At 34.0% G+C, this 20441-nt stretch overlaps 1 protein-coding gene across 1 annotated transcript in view; it reads left to right on the top strand.

Moving 5' to 3' along the window:
* LOC145243541 (polyribonucleotide nucleotidyltransferase 1, mitochondrial-like) overlaps window positions 1-20441 on the top strand; it is a 1193685-nt gene that overhangs the window by 64807 nt on the left and 1108437 nt on the right. Inside the window, exon 5 of the mRNA XM_080106520.1 lies at window positions 3483-3532. Within this exon, the coding sequence (XP_079962646.1) occupies window positions 3483-3532 (50 nt within the window). The remainder of the gene's footprint in view (window positions 1-3482; window positions 3533-20441) is intronic.

Genomic DNA, 20441 nt, shown 5'->3' with positions numbered 1-20441 from the left:
ATACTCGTCTTGTTATTGCACATTTTAATTAAAAAAAACTTTGTTCAAAGTGTAAAACTTCTTGCTTTGTCCTCGTGGGATGTAAATAAATGCTAAAGCTTTATATATATATATATATATAAAAAAAGTTTGGCATATTGTATATTTTTGTCTGCTTAAATCGCATTTAAAACTGTGGGAATTTTTTTTTAAGGTGGAGATTTTATTTACAAGAACATGTTACACTTTTTAATAATAATAATAAAATAACATTTGTAAACAAAGCCTCTTAAAAAAAAATAAAAATAAGCGAAAACGCGCAAACACCGCGTTTGGGACTGCGAAAACTACAGTTCCGATTTGACTCATATTAACCGTTCTAGATCGGGCATGCGCACAAGCGAATTTCACTAAGAATGTGTAACTGTGAATTTGGCAGCTCCAAGCAAAGTTTTGCTTTTATGCTTATATGAGTATGGGGACAATTATCGACATTAAGCTTCAGGATTATATATATATATATATATATATTATCATATAGAAAGAAAAAAAAAATAAAACGTATTCTTTTTAACGTGTATCGATAATAATGAGTAGAAATGACTTGGGGGTGCTGCAATTCCACAGCTCCAGGCATGAGCCGCCACTGTCAGCAAATATACCCATCTCAGAAACAATTTTAATCAGGGAGGTTATTTATGAATATCAAGAATAATAAAGGTCCTAGGATAGACCCCTGAGGTACTCCCGCATTTATATCATATAGTTTAGATGCATAACCGTGGAGGACAACCTGGATTTTTCTCTTACTTAAGGATTTAATTACATTATGTATTCTTCCAGTAATACCATATGATCTAATTTTCTTTAGAAGATCATCGTGCCATACTCTGTCAAAAGCCTTAGATATATCGAGGGCTACCACTCTACCCACCCCTGTTTTGTCCAGTGAACGGTATATATGTTCAGAGATTACAGTTAGGATACATGCTATGGAACGGGCTTGCCTAAATCCATATTGATTGTCGGTCAGTGGTTTAGCAGCTGTAAGGTGATGGACTAGAGCTTGATTAATTAAGTTCTCAAATATTTTGGCGAAAAGCAGAAGAAGGCTTATGGGGCGATAATTTAATGGGTCAGTTCTTTCACCAGAATTCTTGAAGACTGGTACCACTGAAGCGGTTTTCCAGCAGTCGGGAAAGCAAGATTCATTAAGGCATTTGTTGTAAAGTTTGGAGAGAACTGGAGCAACCTCAGCGGAGCTTTTTTTAATAACACAGCCGGGATGAGATCGGGTCCACATGCTTGTGAGGTGTCTAGGTTTTTTATGATACCATGTACCTGAGAACAGGTGATTTTCAAATCATCTAGTGTGGCGTCTGTCTGCAAAGGAAAGTCAGCGACGGAGTGGTGTGCCGGGTCCAATGTGGAGTCTGAGGCAAACCGACTGGTGAGCAGGTTAGCCTTCTCAGTTGCTGTGCAAGCAACCTCATGATTGTTTGATAGGGGGGGAATCGTTGACTGCCCATTATTTACTACACGGTTATAGATTTTCAAAAAATCACAGGTTCCAAATTTCTGTGCTTCTATGTGTTTTCTGGTGGTTTCAATGTATTCTGTCTTAGCTGTCACTATTACTCTCTTACAATTACTTCTAGCTTCTATATACTTCTGTCTGTTCGAACTGGTCTTATGTTGGTTGAATCTGCAGTACACATGCTGCCTTTTGAGCAATAGCAGCTGCACAAGTAGAAGTAAACCATTAGGAAGAGTGGGACTTGCTATAGAATTTCATTGTGGGAGCATGTGCTTTGTAGCGTAATCCCCCATTGAGGAGCGTTAGAATTACGCTGAGGTAGCTTTTGTATTCCCGGGTGACGCCAGATAACCCAAGGATTTAAGATAGAGAAGATAAATATAGATATATTTTAATTCACTGTCAAAATGGATACATTTGTTTTTTTGGGGGGGGTTGGAAGACCTGAGATATTTTGTTATTTGGGAAAAACTCAACAACAGGAAATGCGAGGATGTTAGACGAACATATTGTACTGGCTGAGTGATGGTTGATAACCTCGAGGTTATGTGATCTTTAGTCTTGAATCATTGGGGCTTAGCGTGATTTGATTGGCTGGGGAGACTTCCACCCCACCCACATCGGGTCGATGCGCTCTAAAATTAAACAGATTGTTGAATTCAGGGAGAACAGGTCGTATAAACCCGCCGTTCCCTGGAGAGAGGACCCCTCCCCACCTCATCCATCTGTCTGTCGCTGTCTGTGAAGAGAGTTGAGACTTTGAAAAGAACTTACAAAATCTGAATGAGAATTGTAAAAACATTTTGTACATAATTTTGTGAAAATTAAGCTTTTGTAGATAGACTACAATTGTTTGTCTTTCTTCCTGCCTGCCGCTTCGATATTTGCTTTCAGCATACCAGATTTATGTAACAACCTCCGAGGAGCCTAGACGACACGTGCCGAGAATCCAGAGAAATAAGAGTCCTAACCACCTCCTCGAGGGAGGCGTTACAATTGCAGTTTTGAACCATTCAGTGGTCTTATTTGTGCACTGTTCAGCTGGAAGAGAAAACATATTTCCCCATGGGACATCTCTGATGAAATCCCTGGTGGCTTCCCAGTCAGCCTTTTTGTAATACCTTGTTGTTTTGAGCAGTGGATCTTCAGTTTTGGGTCGAGAATTAAGGGAAATTTCTACCATTATCACAGTGTGATCAGCATTCCTGAGTGAGCTGTGGGCATTCATTATACAATCATCGAGAACTGTGGTCAGAAATAGATCTAGAAGTGAGGCATGCTGATCTTGCTAGTCTGGGAAATATGTCGGAAATGTAACAGTCTGTGATATGGAATGAGATATAGAGAAGCTACCAGCTATGTCTGTGTAAGTAGAGAATCCAAGCCAATTACTCTGGTGGACATTGAAGTCACCAAATACATGTACTTGTGTGCTGGTATCGAGAGAGAATGCTATATTTATGCTGTCAGAGACTTTGTTTATTAGAGTACAGTCCTAGGTTGAGGGGAGTGATAGAGAAAATACAAGTAGCTAATCTGTTGCATGTTTAGTCTGAAGCCTGGTCATCTGATTCTAGTTTTGTTTCTCTAGTGAGGGGGAAGGTGTTATGAATATAGACTCCAAGCCCATGCATATGTTTATGGCAGAGTGGGAGATAACAAGGCATGTTAAAGTAGTTAGAGGGAATGGAAGAGTGTAGGTTAATTGTGATTCTGTATATATTTCTGTTCTTTCAGGTTTTACCTTCTCTCTTTGAGAAGAGGTTAGTTTATTACTAATCATTTTAGACATATCAGGGAATACTAACAGAGTTATTTAGGTAGACTACAGCACATTTCCTCTAGTAGATCAATTTTTAACGTGACCTTGTCTAACCTCCTAGCCAGGAAATAAAGAACCAAGCATGTTTCTTATCAAGAAGTTTCTGCTCTCTTCAACCTGTCACTTTTTGTTTCTTTTTTCCAGATCGAAGTTTGCGACCTCTTTTCCCAGAAGGATGGTTTCATGAAATTCAGGTAACAGGCCCATCTATTTTAATACAAGATAATAAAATGGCCCATCTATTCTAATACGATATAATAAAATGGCCCATCTATTCTAATACGATATAATAAAATGGCCCATCCATTCTTACACGATATAATAAAACGGCCCATCCATTCTAACACGATATAATAAAACGGCCCATCCATTCTAACACGATATAATAAAACGGCCCATCCATTCTAACACGATATAATAAAACGGCCCATCCATTCTAACACGATATAATAAAACGGCCCATCCATTCTAACACGATATAATAAAATGGCTCATCCATTCTAACACGATATAATAAAATGGCCCATCCATTCTAACACGATATAATAAAATGGCCCATCCATTCTAACACGATATAATAAAACGGCCCATCCATTCTAACACGATATAATAAAACGGCCCATCCATTCTAACACGATATAATAAAATGGCTCATCCATTCTAACACGATATAATAAAATGGCCCATCCATTCTAACACGATATAATAAAACGGCCCATTCATTCTAACACGATATAATAAAACGGCCCATCCATTCTTACACGATATAATAAAATGGCCCATCCATTCTAACACGATATAATAAAACGGCCCATTCATTCTAACACGATATAATAAAATGGCCCATCCATTCTTACACGATATAATAAAATGGCCCATCCATTCTAACACGATATAATAAAACGGCCCATCCATTCTAACACGATATAATAAAACGGCCCATCCATTCTAACACGATATAATAAAACGGCCCATCCATTCTAACACGATATAATAAAACGGCCCATCCATTCTAACACGATATAATAAAACGGCCCATCCATTCTAATACGATATAATAAAATGGCCCATCCATTCTAACACGATATAATAAAATGGTTCATCTATTCTAACACGATATAATAAAATGGTTCATCTATTCAAACACGATATAATAAAATGGTTCATCTATTCAAACACGATATAATAAAATGGTTCATCTATTCAAACACGATATAATAAAATGGTTCATCTATTCAAACACGATATAATAAAATGGTTCATCTATTCAAACACGATATAATAAAATGGTTCATCTATTCAAACACGATATAATAAAATGGTTCATCTATTCAAACACGATATAATAAAATGGTTCATCTATTCAAACACGATATAATAAAATGGTTCATCTATTCAAACACGATATAATAAAATGGTTCATCTATTCAAACACGATATAATAAAATGGTTCATCTATTCAAACACGATATAATAAAATGGTTCATCTATTCAAACACGATATAATAAAATGGTTCATCTATTCAAACACGATATAATAAAATGGTTCATCTATTCAAACACAATTTAAAAATAAACGACCCATCTATCACGCGAGATAATAAAAGACCCATCTATTCTTATGCGGGATAATAAAAGACCCATCTATTCTAATAATAATAAGGTAATAAAAGGGTCATCTATTCTAACACCAGATAAATGGCCCATCTATTCTAATATGAAATAATAAAGGCCCCATCTATTCTATCACGAGATAATAAAAGACCTATCTAATATTATGCAAGATGATAAAACACCCATCGGGTTTTTTTCGTGTCAAATCATCCAGGGCTTGACACTCATATCTGTAGATCTGGCAGTAGTTTCCAGTGCAGATAGACAATATTGGAACTAAGAAATCCTGAAAATTTGAGCATGTAACTCGAAGCGATTTCCAGTTTAGAACATTTTTTGTTTTGATGTAAGTTACATGATGTGATGCGGGCGACAATTTTGTGATGTCATTTCTTTGAATATTGTTTTATTAAAAGATTGTATAGTCTTGAAAATTCACACCGGTAAGTATTTTGACCCAAGGAATCCAAAAATGGCATCAGATTTTCTAAAAACATGAAGCCTTATAGAGTTAAGGGTTTTTGGATTTTTCCGCATGTGCCGCAAAATCCAATAAAAAAATGTGTGGAGCTGGCATGGTAATGCATTACATTTTTCATATATTATTTTTTTTTAGCTAGACCAAAAATGGTTAAAAGTCCTTGTTTTGTTTACGCAGTTTCTGTTCAAAGTTGGGTATATTTTTGATGATAATGAAAAATATTCTCTTCCCGCAGTTGGATGTGATAATCAAACTTATGTCACACTTTAATTTTGGAATAAATTTTTGAGTAAGCCAGATGCTAAAAATAAACGGGTTCAATTCTATAAGATATTTACAATAAAAGTAGTTCTAACAAATATGACACTATTTGGTGTCATGAATGCATGCAGTGAGGTGCATATTGCAGTGAGGGGGGGGGTGTTTGACCGGACGAGATAGAGGAAGAGAGGGCAGAAGATGGAGTATTGATGTTGTTTAAACAGAAATGTCTATGGGATTTTGTCAGAAACAGAAAAAGCAAATATTAATTGTTTTTATCTCATTGTCGTTATATATCTATTAACATGAAGGGTTGTTTTGAAAACCACTGTTGGTAAGTTTGAAGAAATCCAGAGATTCTTGGCTGACAGCTTAGAATGGGGGTCAAGAGTAGGGGTCACCGCCAAGCATTGTTCGACCTGGGGTAACTAATCACGCCTAATTGGTAATAAGTAAAAACCTCAGTGCAGGTAGGGGTTGAGGTTTGGTAGAGATAAGCTCTAAGAGAAAAAAGAAAGGTGTTTGTAACCACTCTCTGAAGGAGAGCTTGGGGAAAAGGGGTTGGATTTAGAAAAAGGAATTCTAAACGGAGGAGAGTCATAGCCAGCAAACCGAACGGCTGGGCTAGTCAAGCGCTCCCAATTTGGGAGCCCTTCAGGGCCTGATGTTATGATGGGAACTAGCCTGTGTTAATGGGAACTCTGTGACTTTACTGGTCTGGTCTTACATCATTCACTGCTATAGTCAGTCGCCTACAAATTAGACAGTAGTTGTTATGAAGTAATGAAAATAATAAATAGTTTGTTACTGTTATAACCCGGAGTTCTGTTTGTTGTGGTGCGGACTCTTGATTTTGCAGCAAGCCGCAAGGACCAGCGGACTGGTTGATGTACCCGGAGACTACCTACACCGGGTAGGAGACGATTCATCAAGAGGAAAAGCGCCCCTCCATGAAAACACAGTGGGTAAGGACGATCAACAGGCCAACTTGTAACGAGACAAGGTACGATCAAGGAACACCTGCCACATCGGGTGGAATCCGACGAGGGTAAGGACGCCTGGTGTGGTTGGTGTGGCATCGGTAATGTTATAAATGGTGCGGGATGGGTCATCGTTATACAAAGACTTTCTACATATATTTATCACACACATTAAATTGTTAAATTAAAAATGGTTAAAAATTCTTGTTTTGTTCACTCACATTGTCTGTTGAATGTCAAGACTTTTTCAAAAGTCTTGAGACCATTCAAAAACTATGTATACTTATTTTATACCCATTTGACTTCTCCCCTTGTTCCCTTTTCTCATACAAAAAATGGCAATTTTGATAAGGGCTTTTTGTTTTAGTTAGGCCTCACTTTGAGAGAACATACTATTACATACACAAAAACGAATTTGAACTATTCCCTGACAAGTACCCTAATGGGAAGCAACTGGTTTCAATCTGTATAGGGGTAAGTCAGGGGAGTGACCATTCGTGCCAAATTCCATAAATTTCATCTTTAAACAGGGGTCCATTAAAAAAAAAAGTTGGATACGTAAAAATAACGATAAAACAGTTGCAGTGAAATGCTATTCAGAAAATAGTGGATTTCATAACCAAAGTCAGCATTCAACATTTACATACTGTTGTGTTCTTGTGTATGCCACTGAAATTAGAAATGTTTTTTGATGCTCTTGGTCAGTTATTGTGCATGTCCTTCCGGTACATGTTGTTGGGGATGCAACACAAAGAATTTCCTTGATTGGAACAAACCATGTATCATCAATCTGCGGCCAATTAAATGTCTTACATGGTGCATGTGGATGCATTAACTTGACAGTTACATCACCTTCCTCTGCATTTCATTCATGATACCAACCCACCAGAAAGGTTATATATTGGATTGGTGAGATATAAAGAATTGATGGCAATTTAAAGTCATGAATATCAATATATAGTTTATTCCCACTGGACAACTTCTGACTAATTTGTGATGTTGACAATTGTACAAAATGGTGACCGAGTCTGGTTCCTGGCACTGTGACACCCCTGAAAAACCTTGTTTCAAGTGACTTTCTCACCTTCTCCATAGTTTCCTTACTGAATGCAAAGAAATGAATGGCAGACTGCAAGCATGTCTTTATAATCAAGGAGTTGATTATTTAGAGGGTGTTGGATCGACCGCTTAGCCACATGGTGTTTTACCAAACCACCAATTCCATCACACCTGGTGGTGAAGAAAACCTACTCACCTCCAATACCAATTTCTCCTCATGCATAATAATAATAATGATAATAATAATAATAATGATAATGATAATAATAATAATAATAATAATGCATGCATGCATGCATAAATTGATGAAATGCTTGAAGTTTTTATATTGAATCCCGCAGCCATCATTAAAGTAAATTATTTTGTTCACATATAGTAATAAAGTTTGGATTAAGCGAACAATCAGTGTCTGTGTTTGATACACAAATGCAATCTCATGAGTGTTGTCATCGGAAATAAAACACAATGAAATGTACTTTAGCTGCAGATCAGAGTCTCTATAATAAATCACCACTGGGTGCAGGGGGCCCATTTGCCAGATGTCTATTTCACTGGGCATTAATTTTGATACAGTCAGTTTGTCAACACCAACTTTGTACACCATGGACATGTCACTTTTGAGTGTTTCAACAACTTGTTCTAACTTCCTTGCTCCAATAATAACTTTGAATTTCATCTTATATTAAAAATTGGAAGTTTTTTGCAAAGTTTCCCAGCACAAGGACCTTATTTGAACAAAGATTCTGTTTTGATTCAATCATCTGGCTTGGCATTTGTAAGATTTTGTAAAATTATCAATGGTGTCAATCAACAGATCTTTATATTCTACCTATCAGCTTGCCATTTTTTGTTAGATATAAGTGTCTAGTAAGATCATCAATGTATATGTTGTTGTATGCGTACTTAATGTTGCATGGCCGGTTGTGTCCCATTGACTAAAATAAAATTTATCATTGGGGTTCATGTCATACAGCTCCTCATCCAAGAATTTCTGCAACGCTTCTATATCAGGGCAGTTTTCACAGCGATGCATCTTTGTCAAAAGAATCACAAACTGACTTTGAAATCAAATCTTTGTAAGTGATGTTTAATTTCATGGCATCAACAAGAACTTTTGCATTCTGATGCTACATACACAAATGTGTACCCAGCTAAAACACCACTTTGGACACATCTATGCAAATTTGAAAAACCCCATCTTGACATCGGGATACTTCTGCTTAAAAGCAACATACAGTTCATACAAATTACACACTATCAAGCGTTTTTGTTTGTGAACACCCTTTACTTGACTAACAAAGTCCTTTTTGCCTCGTATTTGGCGGCTGTATTTATCATTCTCATACTATTATCAGCTTGCCTGTCTTCAGGGAAAGTCATTTCCCGCTTTTAAAATTAGGTTTTGTCAAAATATCATTGATCCTTTTTAGTTCTATGGCATTCAAACAACATACTCAGACACCTTGAAGAATTTGGAGCTGTATTTACAAGACCAGGAATAAGGAGCAAGTGTCATGATTTGGATTTGATCAGGAGTTGAAGCGCTCTTTAACCTCTTTCATCAGATAATGTAATTGATCCAGTTCTGCTGCTTTTTCTTTGATGTCTGTTTCACTGGGCATTAATTTTGGCAAAGTCAGTTTGTCAACACCAACTTTGTACACCATGGACATGTCACTTTTGAGTGTTTCAACAACTTGTTCTAACTTCCTTTTGGCACCATGGACACGGCTATGAGAAGCAGCACTGTGCAGAATAATAGGGGAAACATTCTAGGTTTTTTGTGGAGTTTCCACAGAACTCACTGGTTCACAGTCTGGATCCATTCTGTCATTAAATGTCAGACCTTCATATTTCTTTGTGCCCTGACGACTAAGAAAATGACCTGTTGTTACATTATACCCTCTTGCCTCCAGATCTTTTGCCATCTGCGAAGATATCAGTTGTTCACCTCTGACTTTATTCTTGTAAAAATCCACCACAACACTTCTTTGTGGTCTTCGCTCTATGCTCAAACACATTTTCAAAATACTGTTTGTGATGGAAGCAAATGATTGGTGATTCACCTTCATTTCTTTCAGTCTCACTCTCCACAACAATATCTAAACATTTCCTTGTTCTAAGTCTGAGTCCCTTGGACCGATTATAGTCAAACTTGTGACACTCCAAATTGAGTTGAACACCAATGGAGCAAGCCTCATAAGCCATCTGGTTTTCTGGAGAAAGGTAAAAAAGGAAATTAGGACCTAGTTGCACTACATTTTACTTACATGCTTTTTTATAAGAGTTATAGCATAGTTCCAAAAGTTTCTCATTAGTTTCTTAATCAAAATTCTCAAGTACTTTGGAAATATAGTTTAAGGACATTTTGTAAGGTAAACGTAGGTGTGAATATTTTGGGCTTTGTGGTACAAATACACCGTTTTCACTTTTTTCATGGGAGCCAATAAGGTAATGTAAGATTTGTTTCTTAACCTTCGCAAGATCACATTTTTTTTACCAGAGTGAAAGGGGTGAGGGGAAGGGGTCAACTTGACCCAGAATTTAAAAACGTGAATAAAACCTGCAAAATCCAAGAAATTAGAACAATTTTACATCCTAGGTATCCCTTACCATTCTTAGATCACATATCAACAATAATTAACAGTTATTTGCATTTTATTGATGTGCAGTGGATTTAAGAAGTATGGTCAAGCCAAGAAATCTTGTGATTTTAAGAAAAATGCTGATTTTCAGGAAAACCAATTTTTGGCTATATTTTATCTAGTTTTGCTACTATAATCAACTTTTTCATGTTTTCAGATAGATTCCACATAGGTTGAAGTATCTCATCTTGAAAACTAATAAAATTTTGTATTTTAATCATTTTAGGTCACTTTTATTATTTTGGAATTTCTGAAAAATTTGATAGGGGTTACTATCTCAAGAACACCCTTGGAGAAAAATTATTTTGTAAATTTATGATTTTTTGACACTATGAAACTTAGAAATATTCAGGAAGCTATGTAGAAAATCAGAGTGAAAAAATTGCGTTTTCAGGAAGATAATAGACAAAAGTTTAAAAAATTGCGGGTTGAAAAGTTTCTCAGGAAGTTTCTTAATCAAAATTGTTGGCTTGAGATAGTACTAGAAGTTTCTTAACATTTTTACGATCCTATTACTGCTTTCTTATAAAACAGTGTCTTATAAAAAAAGTATACTTTTATCATAGCTTGAGGTTTCCAACACTCATCAACTAATCTTGAAGACTACTAGGTCTTTGAAATCATTTGAATTGTTATCAAAACTTAACTATTTTAGTATCTGGCTTACTTGCAAATTTATTTCAAAATTAATGTGTGATGTGAGTTTAGCAAATGTCTAAATTGATCATCACATCCAATAGCAGAAGAGAAGGATGAGTAAACAAGGAATATTTCCCACATATGTGTGACTTTCAAAGGACACTGTGCGTAAACTGACAAGAACTTTTAACCATCCAGAGGCAATTTGTGTCTAAAAAAAAATATATGAAAACAGTAATGCGTTACCATGGCAGCTACACATTTAAAAAATTTTTTTTTGCGGTACATGTGGAAAAATCCCAAAACTCTTAATAACTCTATAAGGTTTCATTTTTGGGAAAATCTGATGGAATTTTTGGATTGCTTGGACCCAAAAACTTACCTGAGCAAATTTTCAGGACCATACAATGTTTCAATAAGACAATATTCAAAGAAATGACATCACAAAATTGTTGCCCGGGTGTCACATCATGTGACTTATGGCAAAACTAACATGCTCTAAATTGGAAACCGCTTGTAGTTATATGCTCAAATTTTCAGGATTTCTTAATTTCTATGCTGTCTATTTAAAGTGCAAATTACAGTAAGATCTGTTGCGAGGGTATAGAAAGCATGTTCACAACTTAGCAATAAAGAAAACCATTATACCAGTATATATATAAAACTACATTATCTATTTAAAACAAAACAAAGTTCATACATTAGTGTAATTGTGTAGTCATGTAAGGACGTGTGATAGTGGCTTGTACATGTTGACCTCTGTGGAAGTGTGCGCAAATAGAGGTTATAGTTCATATTTTACACGAACGATATATAGCTTAATTATAAGTCTTGGATTGTTCATATTGTATTAGCTCTATGTGTAAGAATCTTAGAGGTAACAGTGTTTATATGAAAAATATGCAAACCTACCTCATGTTTCTGTTGTCGCTCTCCAAATGCATGCTTATGAAGCGCGTGGTTTATACGTGTGCACCGCTTGGTGTCAAGTGAAAAAGAGAAAGAAGAGAAGGGGACGGAAGTCTAATGTCAAAGGTCACTGGAAATACATACACCTCAAAGCCGTGTGATGCCTGCACGTGCTCCGCTCCATGCTTGGTCTGTGTCTGTGTGTTTGATCCAGACAAAGCAAGTTTGGCAGATCTAAACGGCTCACTATAGATCTGAAAATATGGGTTTAAAATTCCCTTATTTCTGGATGATTTGACACAGAATAACCGCATCTATTCAAATATGAGACAATAAAGAACCAATCTATTTTAACACTGGATAATAAAAAAGCTATCTATTCTAACATGAGATAATAAAAAAAGCTATCTATTCTACAATGATAAATAAAAAACAATCTTTTCTAACAAGAGATAATAAAAACCTATCCATTCATGTTAGTTTTTTTATTATCTCATTTTAGAATAGATAGTTTTTTATTATCTCGTTAGAATAGATCGGTTTTTATTATCTCATGTGAGAATAAATAGGTTTTTTATCGTCTCATGTTAGAATAGGTAGTTTTTTTATCATCTCCTGCTAGAATAGATAGTTTTTTTTATTATCTCATGTAAGAATAGATATGGTTTTTATTATCTAATGTTAGAATAGATATGTTTTTTATTATCTCATGTTAGAATAAATAGGTTTTTTATTATTATGTTAGGATAGATAGTTTCTTATTATCTCATGTTAGAATATATAGTTTTTTATTATCTCATGTTAGAATACATAGTTTATTATCTCATGTTAGAATAGATAGTTTTTTATTATCTCATGTTAGAATAGATAGTTTTAATTATCTCATGTTAGAATATATAGTTTTTTATTATCTCATTTTAGAATAGATATGGTTTTTATTATCTCATGTTAGAATATATAGTTTTTTATTATCTCATTTTAGAATAGATATGGTTTTTATTATCTCATGTTAGAATATATAGTTTTTTATTATGTCATGTTAGAATAGATATGGTTTTTATTATCTCATGTTAGAATAGATATGGTTTTTATTATCTCATGTTAGAATAGATATGGTTTTTATTATCTCATGTTAGAATAGATAGTTTTTTATTATCTCATGTTAGAATAGATAGTTTTTTATTATCTCATGTTAGAATAGATAGTTTTTATTATCTCCTGTTAGAATAGATAGTTTTTATTATCTCATGTTAGAATAGGTAGTTTTTTATTATCTCATGTTTGAATAGATAGTGTTTTATCATCTCATGTTAGAATAGATATGGTTTTTATTATCTCATGTTAGAATAGATATGGTTTTTATTATCTCATGTTAGAATAGATATGGTTTTTATTATCTCATGTTAGAATAGATATGGTTTTTATTATCTCATGTTAGAATAGATAGTTTTTTATTATCTCATGTAAGAATAGATAGTTTTTTATTATCTCATGTAAGAATAGATAGTTTTTTATTATCTTATGTTAGAATAGATAGTTTTTTTATCATCTCATGTTAGAATAGATATGGTTTTTATTATCTCATGTTAGAATAGATAGTTTTTTATTATCTCATGTTAGAATAGATATAATTTTTATTATCTCATGTTAGAATAGATATAATTTTTATTATCTCATGTTAGAATAGATAGTTTATTATCTCATGTTAGAATAAATAGTTTTTTATTATCTCATGTTAGAATGGATATGGTTTTTATTATCTCATGTTAGAATAGATAGTTTTTTATTATCTCATGTTAGAATAGATAGTTTTTTATTATCTCATGTTAGAATAGATATGGTTTTTATTATCTCAAGTTAGAATAGATTTTTATTATCTCATGTTAGAATAGATAGTTAGCTTCGCTATATCTCACTCCCTATCACAAATTGTTACGTTTCCAACCCGTTTCCCTGACCAGGGAGAACAACACGCATCACTTCTAGATCTGTTTTTGACCACAGTTCCCGATGACTGCATAACGAAGGCCCACAGCCCACTTGGGAACGCTGATCATTCAGTGATAATGGTTGAAATCGCCCTAAACTCTAGACCCAAAACTGAAGAGCCAGTGCTCAAAACAACGAGATATTATAATAAGGCTGACTGAGAAGCCATCAGGGAACTAATTAGAGATGCTCCATCGAAAAATATTTTCTCTCTCCCTGCTGAACAATGTGCAAACGAGACCACTGACTGGTTCAAAACTGCAATCGAAGCGCATGTTCCCATGCGGAAATTTTATAGTAAGCCCCACTCTCCCCAATGGTTTACGTCGACTTGTGCAACTGCCATTGCTCAAAAGCAGCGTGCATACCGTAGGTTTAACCGACATAAGTCCAGTTCAAACAGACTGAAGTATATAGAAGCTAGAAATAACGTTAAGAAAGAAATAGCGACAGCTAAGAGAGAATTTACGGAAACCACTAAAAAGCGCATCGAAGCACAAAAACTAGGAACTCGAGAAAATCTACAACAGTGTAGTAAATAATGGGCAATCAACAATTCCCCCACTAACCAACAATCACGAGGTTGTCTCCTCGGCAACCGACAAGGCTAACATGCTTGCCAGTCGGTTTGCCTCAAACTCCACACTGGACCCTTCCAACCACCCCCAACCCGACTTTCCTATGCGGACAGACGCCACACTAGACGATCTGAAAACCACCCCTGCTCAGGTGCATGCTATCATAAAAAACCTTGATACCTCAAAAGCATGTGGACCCGATCTTATCCCAGCTGTGCTATTAAAAAAGTGCTCAGCCGAAGTAGCTTCAGTTCTCTCCAAACTCTACAACAAATGCCTTAATGAAGCTTGCTTTCCGGTCTGTTGGAAAACTGCTTCTGTTGTACCAGTATTCAAGAATTCTGGCGAAAGGACAGACCCATCAAATTATTGCCCCATTAGCCTCCTCCCACTTTTTGCCAAAATATTTGAGACCATAATTAACCATGCTCTAGTCCATCATCTTACAGATGCTAAACTACTGACTGACAAACAATATGGATTTAGACAAGCCCGTTCCACAGCAGACATCCTAACGGTGATCTCTGAACGTATATACCATTCACTGGACAACGCGGGGGAGGGCAGAGCGGTAGCTCTAGATATATCTAAGGCTTTTGACAGGGTATGGCATGAGGGTCTCCTCAGTAAAATCAGATCATACGGTATCACTGGTAGAATACTTAACATAATTAAATCCTTCTTAGATAAGAGAAAAATCCAGGTTGTCCTCGACGGTCGTACATCTAAACAATATGATATAAATGCGGGGGTGCCCCAGGGTTCTATCCTTGGACCTCTATTGTTCCTGATATTCATAAATGACCTCCCCCTCAATATTGCCTCTGAGATGGGTATATATGCTGATGACACTACACTCTATGGCAGGCACGACAGGAAGACGAATGAATACATTTCTAAAGAAATGGCAGAAAGACTAGAGGAAGACCTCCAATCTGTAGTGGAATGGGGACAAAAGTGGTTGGTCGCGTTCAATGCTGCCAAGACTAAACTAGTTTCATTCAATAATTACAAGAAACCCTCTCTACCACCCATAGCAATGGCCAACGACTCTTTATCTGAGAGTTCATCTTTCAAACTCCTTTGCCTAACGTTCATAGGAAACATGAGTTGGAACAATTACATTGAAGGCATTGCCAGGGCCGCTGCAAGAAAGGTGGGCTCTCTCTACCGTGCTAGAAAACTACTGACACCCGAAAGTATCCTGTACCTCTATAAGGCCACCATTCGCCCATGTATGGAGTATTGTTGTCACATCTGGGCTGGTGCATCTGCTACTAGTCTCTCGCTCCTTGACAAGGTTCAAAAGAGAGTCACAAACCTGATAGGCCCTGAACTGGCATCTAAGCTTCAGCCTCTGTCCCATCGACGAAATGTTGCATCCCTCTGCCTTTTCTACAAGTATTTTAGTGGTGAATGCTCTGACGAACTGCAATCACTTGTGCCCCCACGACATGTGCACCCTCGACAAACCCGACAGGCTGCTAAATCCCACCCCCACACTGTAGAGATCCCTAGATGTAAAAGATCTTTTTACTCCAATAGTTTCTTCCCCAGAACCGCTAGACTCTGGAATTCCATTCCAGGTCCCTGCTTCCCCAACAGTACTGACGGGCAGAAGTTCAAGTGTAACGTGAACCGACACCTTGCTGCCCAAATCCCTACATAGTACCCCAGTAGTTGTTGCCCCTGATAGTAGCCCCCTACACCAAAGTGGCAATTTGCCTTGTTTGGGGTGAAAATGTAATAAAAAAAAAAATAAAAAAAATAGATAGTTTTTTATTATCTCATGTTAGAATAGATGTGGTTTTTATTATCTCATGTTAGAATAGATATGGTTTTTATTATCTCATGTTAGAATAGATAGTTTTTTATTATCTCATGTTAGAATAGATAGTTTTTTATTATCTCATGTTAGAATAGATATGGTTTTTATTATCTCATGTTAGAAAAGATATGGTTTTTATTATCTCATGTTAGAATAGATAGTTTTTTATTATCTCATGTTAGAATAGATAGTTTTTTATTATCTCATGTTAGAATATATAGTTTTTTATTATCTCATGTTAGAATAGATATGGTTTTTATTATCTCATGTTAGAATAGATATGGTTTTTATTATCTCATGTTAGAATAGATATGGTTTTTATTATCTCATGTTAGAATAGATATGGTTTTTATTATCTCATGTTAGAATAGATATGGTTTTTATTATCTAATGTTAGAATATATATTTTTTTATTATCTCATGTTAGAATAGATATGGTTTTTATTATCTCATGTTAGAATATATAGTTTTTTATTATCTCATGTTAGAATAGATAGTTTTTTATTATCTCATGTTAGAATAGATATGGTTTTTATTATCTCATGTTAGAAAAGATATGGTTTTTATTATCTCATGTTAGAATAGATAGTTTTTTATTATCTCATGTTAGAATAGATAGTTTTTTATTATCTCATGTTAGAATATATAGTTTTTTATTATCTCATGTTAGAATAGATATGGTTTTTATTATCTCATGTTAGAATAGATATGGTTTTTATTATCTCATGTTAGAATAGATATGGTTTTTATTATCTCATGTTAGAATAGATATGGTTTTTATTATCTCATGTTAGAATAGATATGGTTTTTATTATCTAATGTTAGAATATATATTTTTTTATTATCTCATGTTAGAATAGATATGGTTTTTATTATCTCATGTTAGAATATATAGTTTTTTATTATCTCATGTTAGAATAGATATGGTTTTTATTATCTCATGTTAGAATAGATATGGTTTTTATTATCTCATGTTAGAATAGATAGTTTTTTATTATCTCATGTTAGAATAGATAGTTTTTTATTATCTCATGTTAGAATAGATATGGTTTTTATTATCTCATGTTAGAAAAGATATGGTTTTTATTATCTCATGTTAGAATAGATAGTTTTTTATTATCTCATGTTAGAATAGATAGTTTTTTATTATCTCATGTTAGAATATATAGTTTTTTATTATCTCATGTTAGAATAGATATGGTTTTTATTATCTCATGTTAGAATAGATATGGTTTTTATTATCTCATGTTAGAATAGATATGGTTTTTATTATCTCATGTTAGAATAGATATGGTTTTTATTATCTCATGTTAGAATAGATATGGTTTTTATTATCTAATGTTAGAATATATATTTTTTTATTATCTCATGTTAGAATAGATATGGTTTTTATTATCTCATGTTAGAATATATAGTTTTTTATTATCTCATGTTAGAATAGATAGTTTTTTATTATCTCATGTTAGAATAGATATGGTTTTTATTATCTCATGTTAGAAAAGATATGGTTTTTATTATCTCATGTTAGAATAGATAGTTTTTTATTATCTCATGTTAGAATAGATAGTTTTTTATTATCTCATGTTAGAATATATAGTTTTTTATTATCTCATGTTAGAATAGATATGGTTTTTATTATCTCATGTTAGAATAGATATGGTTTTTATTATCTCATGTTAGAATAGATATGGTTTTTATTATCTCATGTTAGAATAGATATGGTTTTTATTATCTCATGTTAGAATAGATATGGTTTTTATTATCTAATGTTAGAATATATATTTTTTTATTATCTCATGTTAGAATAGATATGGTTTTTATTATCTCATGTTAGAATATATAGTTTTTTATTATCTCATGTTAGAATAGATATGGTTTTTATTATCTCATGTTAGAATAGATATGGTTTTTATCATCTCAGAATAGATATGGTTTTTATTATCTCATGTTAGAATAGATATGGTTTTTATTATCTCATGTTAGAATAGATATGGTTTTTATTATCTCATGTTAGAATAGATATGGTTTTTATTATCTCATGTTAGAATAGATATGGTTTTTATTATCTCATCTTAGAATAGATATGGTTTTTATTATCTCATCTTAGAATGGATAGTTTTCATCATCTCATGTTAGAATAGATATGGTTTTTATTATCTCATGTTAGAATAGATATGGTTTTTATTATCTCATGTTAGAATAGATATGGTTTTTATCATCTCATGTTAGAATAGTGATATAATGGACTGATCCAACACCCCTCAAATGAATGGACTGTTACGTCTATAAAAAGACAAGCAAACTCTCCTCACGTGGGAGACAGAATTTAGTACTAAGCTGTCAACGAATGCTTAGAAATGTGTGTACCTTTTTACCTTAATGAACCCTTTCTGTACAACCCCAGTAATGACTTGTTATTCATATAATCTACGATATACCAACTGGCGACGAAGAATTCGAACGAAACTCACTAAAAAACAAAGCGAAGGAAAAAGTACACAAGAAGATTAACGAGCAGAAAACAAAAGAAATCCAAAGAAGGAAGAAGAAAAAAAAAAACTTCGACAGAGCCAACATTTAAAAAGTAAGTGTTTCAGTCTGTTACGGTCCTAAAAAAAAAAAGAAATTGACATTTTTAAGCGAACATTTTTTTGAAAAGAACATTTAAAAAAAAAAAAGAAGTGTCCATTTCAAGTTTTATTCGGCTGGAAGTGTTTTTTTTTTTCTCTTCGGAAGGAAATTGTGCTTTTAATTCATTGAATTTATAGGACATTTGAGTGAATCTTTTGTTTAATTGTGTGGTTTTGTAAAAAAAAAAAAAAAGAAAAAAAATTTTTTTTTAACATGGAGCAATTAGCGGAATTCACTAGAACTATGCAATCGGCATTGTTTGCACAACAAAAGCAAATGGAATTACTTCAGCAACAACAATTGAAGCAAAGCGAAATACTACAGAGTATTTTATCGCAGCAGAAAGACTGTCGTTTCACTCCTGAAGGAATAGCAAATTCTTTATCCGAATTTGTATATGAGCCGACAAATGGGGATAACTTTTCCGGCATATTTTCGGAGATACAAAAATATTTTTGCTAAGAGATGTCTGTCTTGGACAGACGAAGAGAAGATTATCCTTCTTCTTCAAAAACTTGGATCTCAGGAAAATACAAAGTATACGAATTTTATCCTGCCAAAGAAACCTGAAGAGATTTCTTTTAGTGAAACAATAAAAATATTGTCAAACATTTTCAGTGAACGAAATAGTCTATTCTATACACGTTATAAATGTTTACATATCACGAAGCAGGAGGACGAAGATTTTATTACTTATGCAGGGAAAGTGAATGCTCATTGTGAATCCTTTAAATTAAAAGACCTCAAAGAGGATATGTTTAAAAGTCTAATCTTTGTGCAAGGATTAACAGCCTCTAAAGATAAGGATATTCGTTCAAGGATATTATCCATTATGAACCAAGACACAGAAATAACGCTACAAAAAGTTACGGAAGAGTGTCAGAAACTGTTAAATTTAAAGCAGGACAATACAAGCATCGAAGGAAAAAATTTTGAAGAAAAAAATATGGAAAAAAAAATGGAAAGGGTGATGAAATGTGCACACGAAAAATCCTGTAAGACATGTGGGGGGAAAAAACCACTTCACTAAAGATTGTTACTTTAAATACAAAATATGTAACAAATGTAATAAAAAAGGCCATAAATCAACGGTATGCAGGAAAGGAAAATACCGAAAAGCAGAAATAAAGACCATTGGTTCTAAAAATGAGTCTAGGTGTGATAAAAGAAAATATATTGAAATTAAAATTAATGGCTGTAATGTGAACTGTCTTCTAGATACGGGAAGCGACATAAGTATAACTGACGAAGTAACTTGGAAGAAAATTGGGTTTCCAAAGTTACAAAATACAAAAAAAATTGCCAGAAGTGTGTCTGGAAATAAACTAAAATTTAAGGGTGAATTTTTTACCAATGTGTCTCTAAAGGAGAATGCTGTGAAAACCAAGTTATATGTTGTACCGGGGAAAAATTCTAATTTGTTCAGTATAGACTTAATGATTCTTTTTAATTTATGGGGAAAACCCATAAGCTCATTTTGCAATAAAGT

This window comes from Euprymna scolopes, chromosome 22 (genome assembly GCF_053919585.1).
Source record: "Euprymna scolopes isolate OS-2025 chromosome 22, ASM5391958v1, whole genome shotgun sequence".
NCBI classification, from domain to species: Eukaryota; Metazoa; Mollusca; class Cephalopoda; order Sepiida; family Sepiolidae; genus Euprymna; species Euprymna scolopes.
The sequence above is the reverse complement of the archived record's forward strand: the minus strand, read 5'-3'. Positions and strand labels throughout refer to the sequence as shown.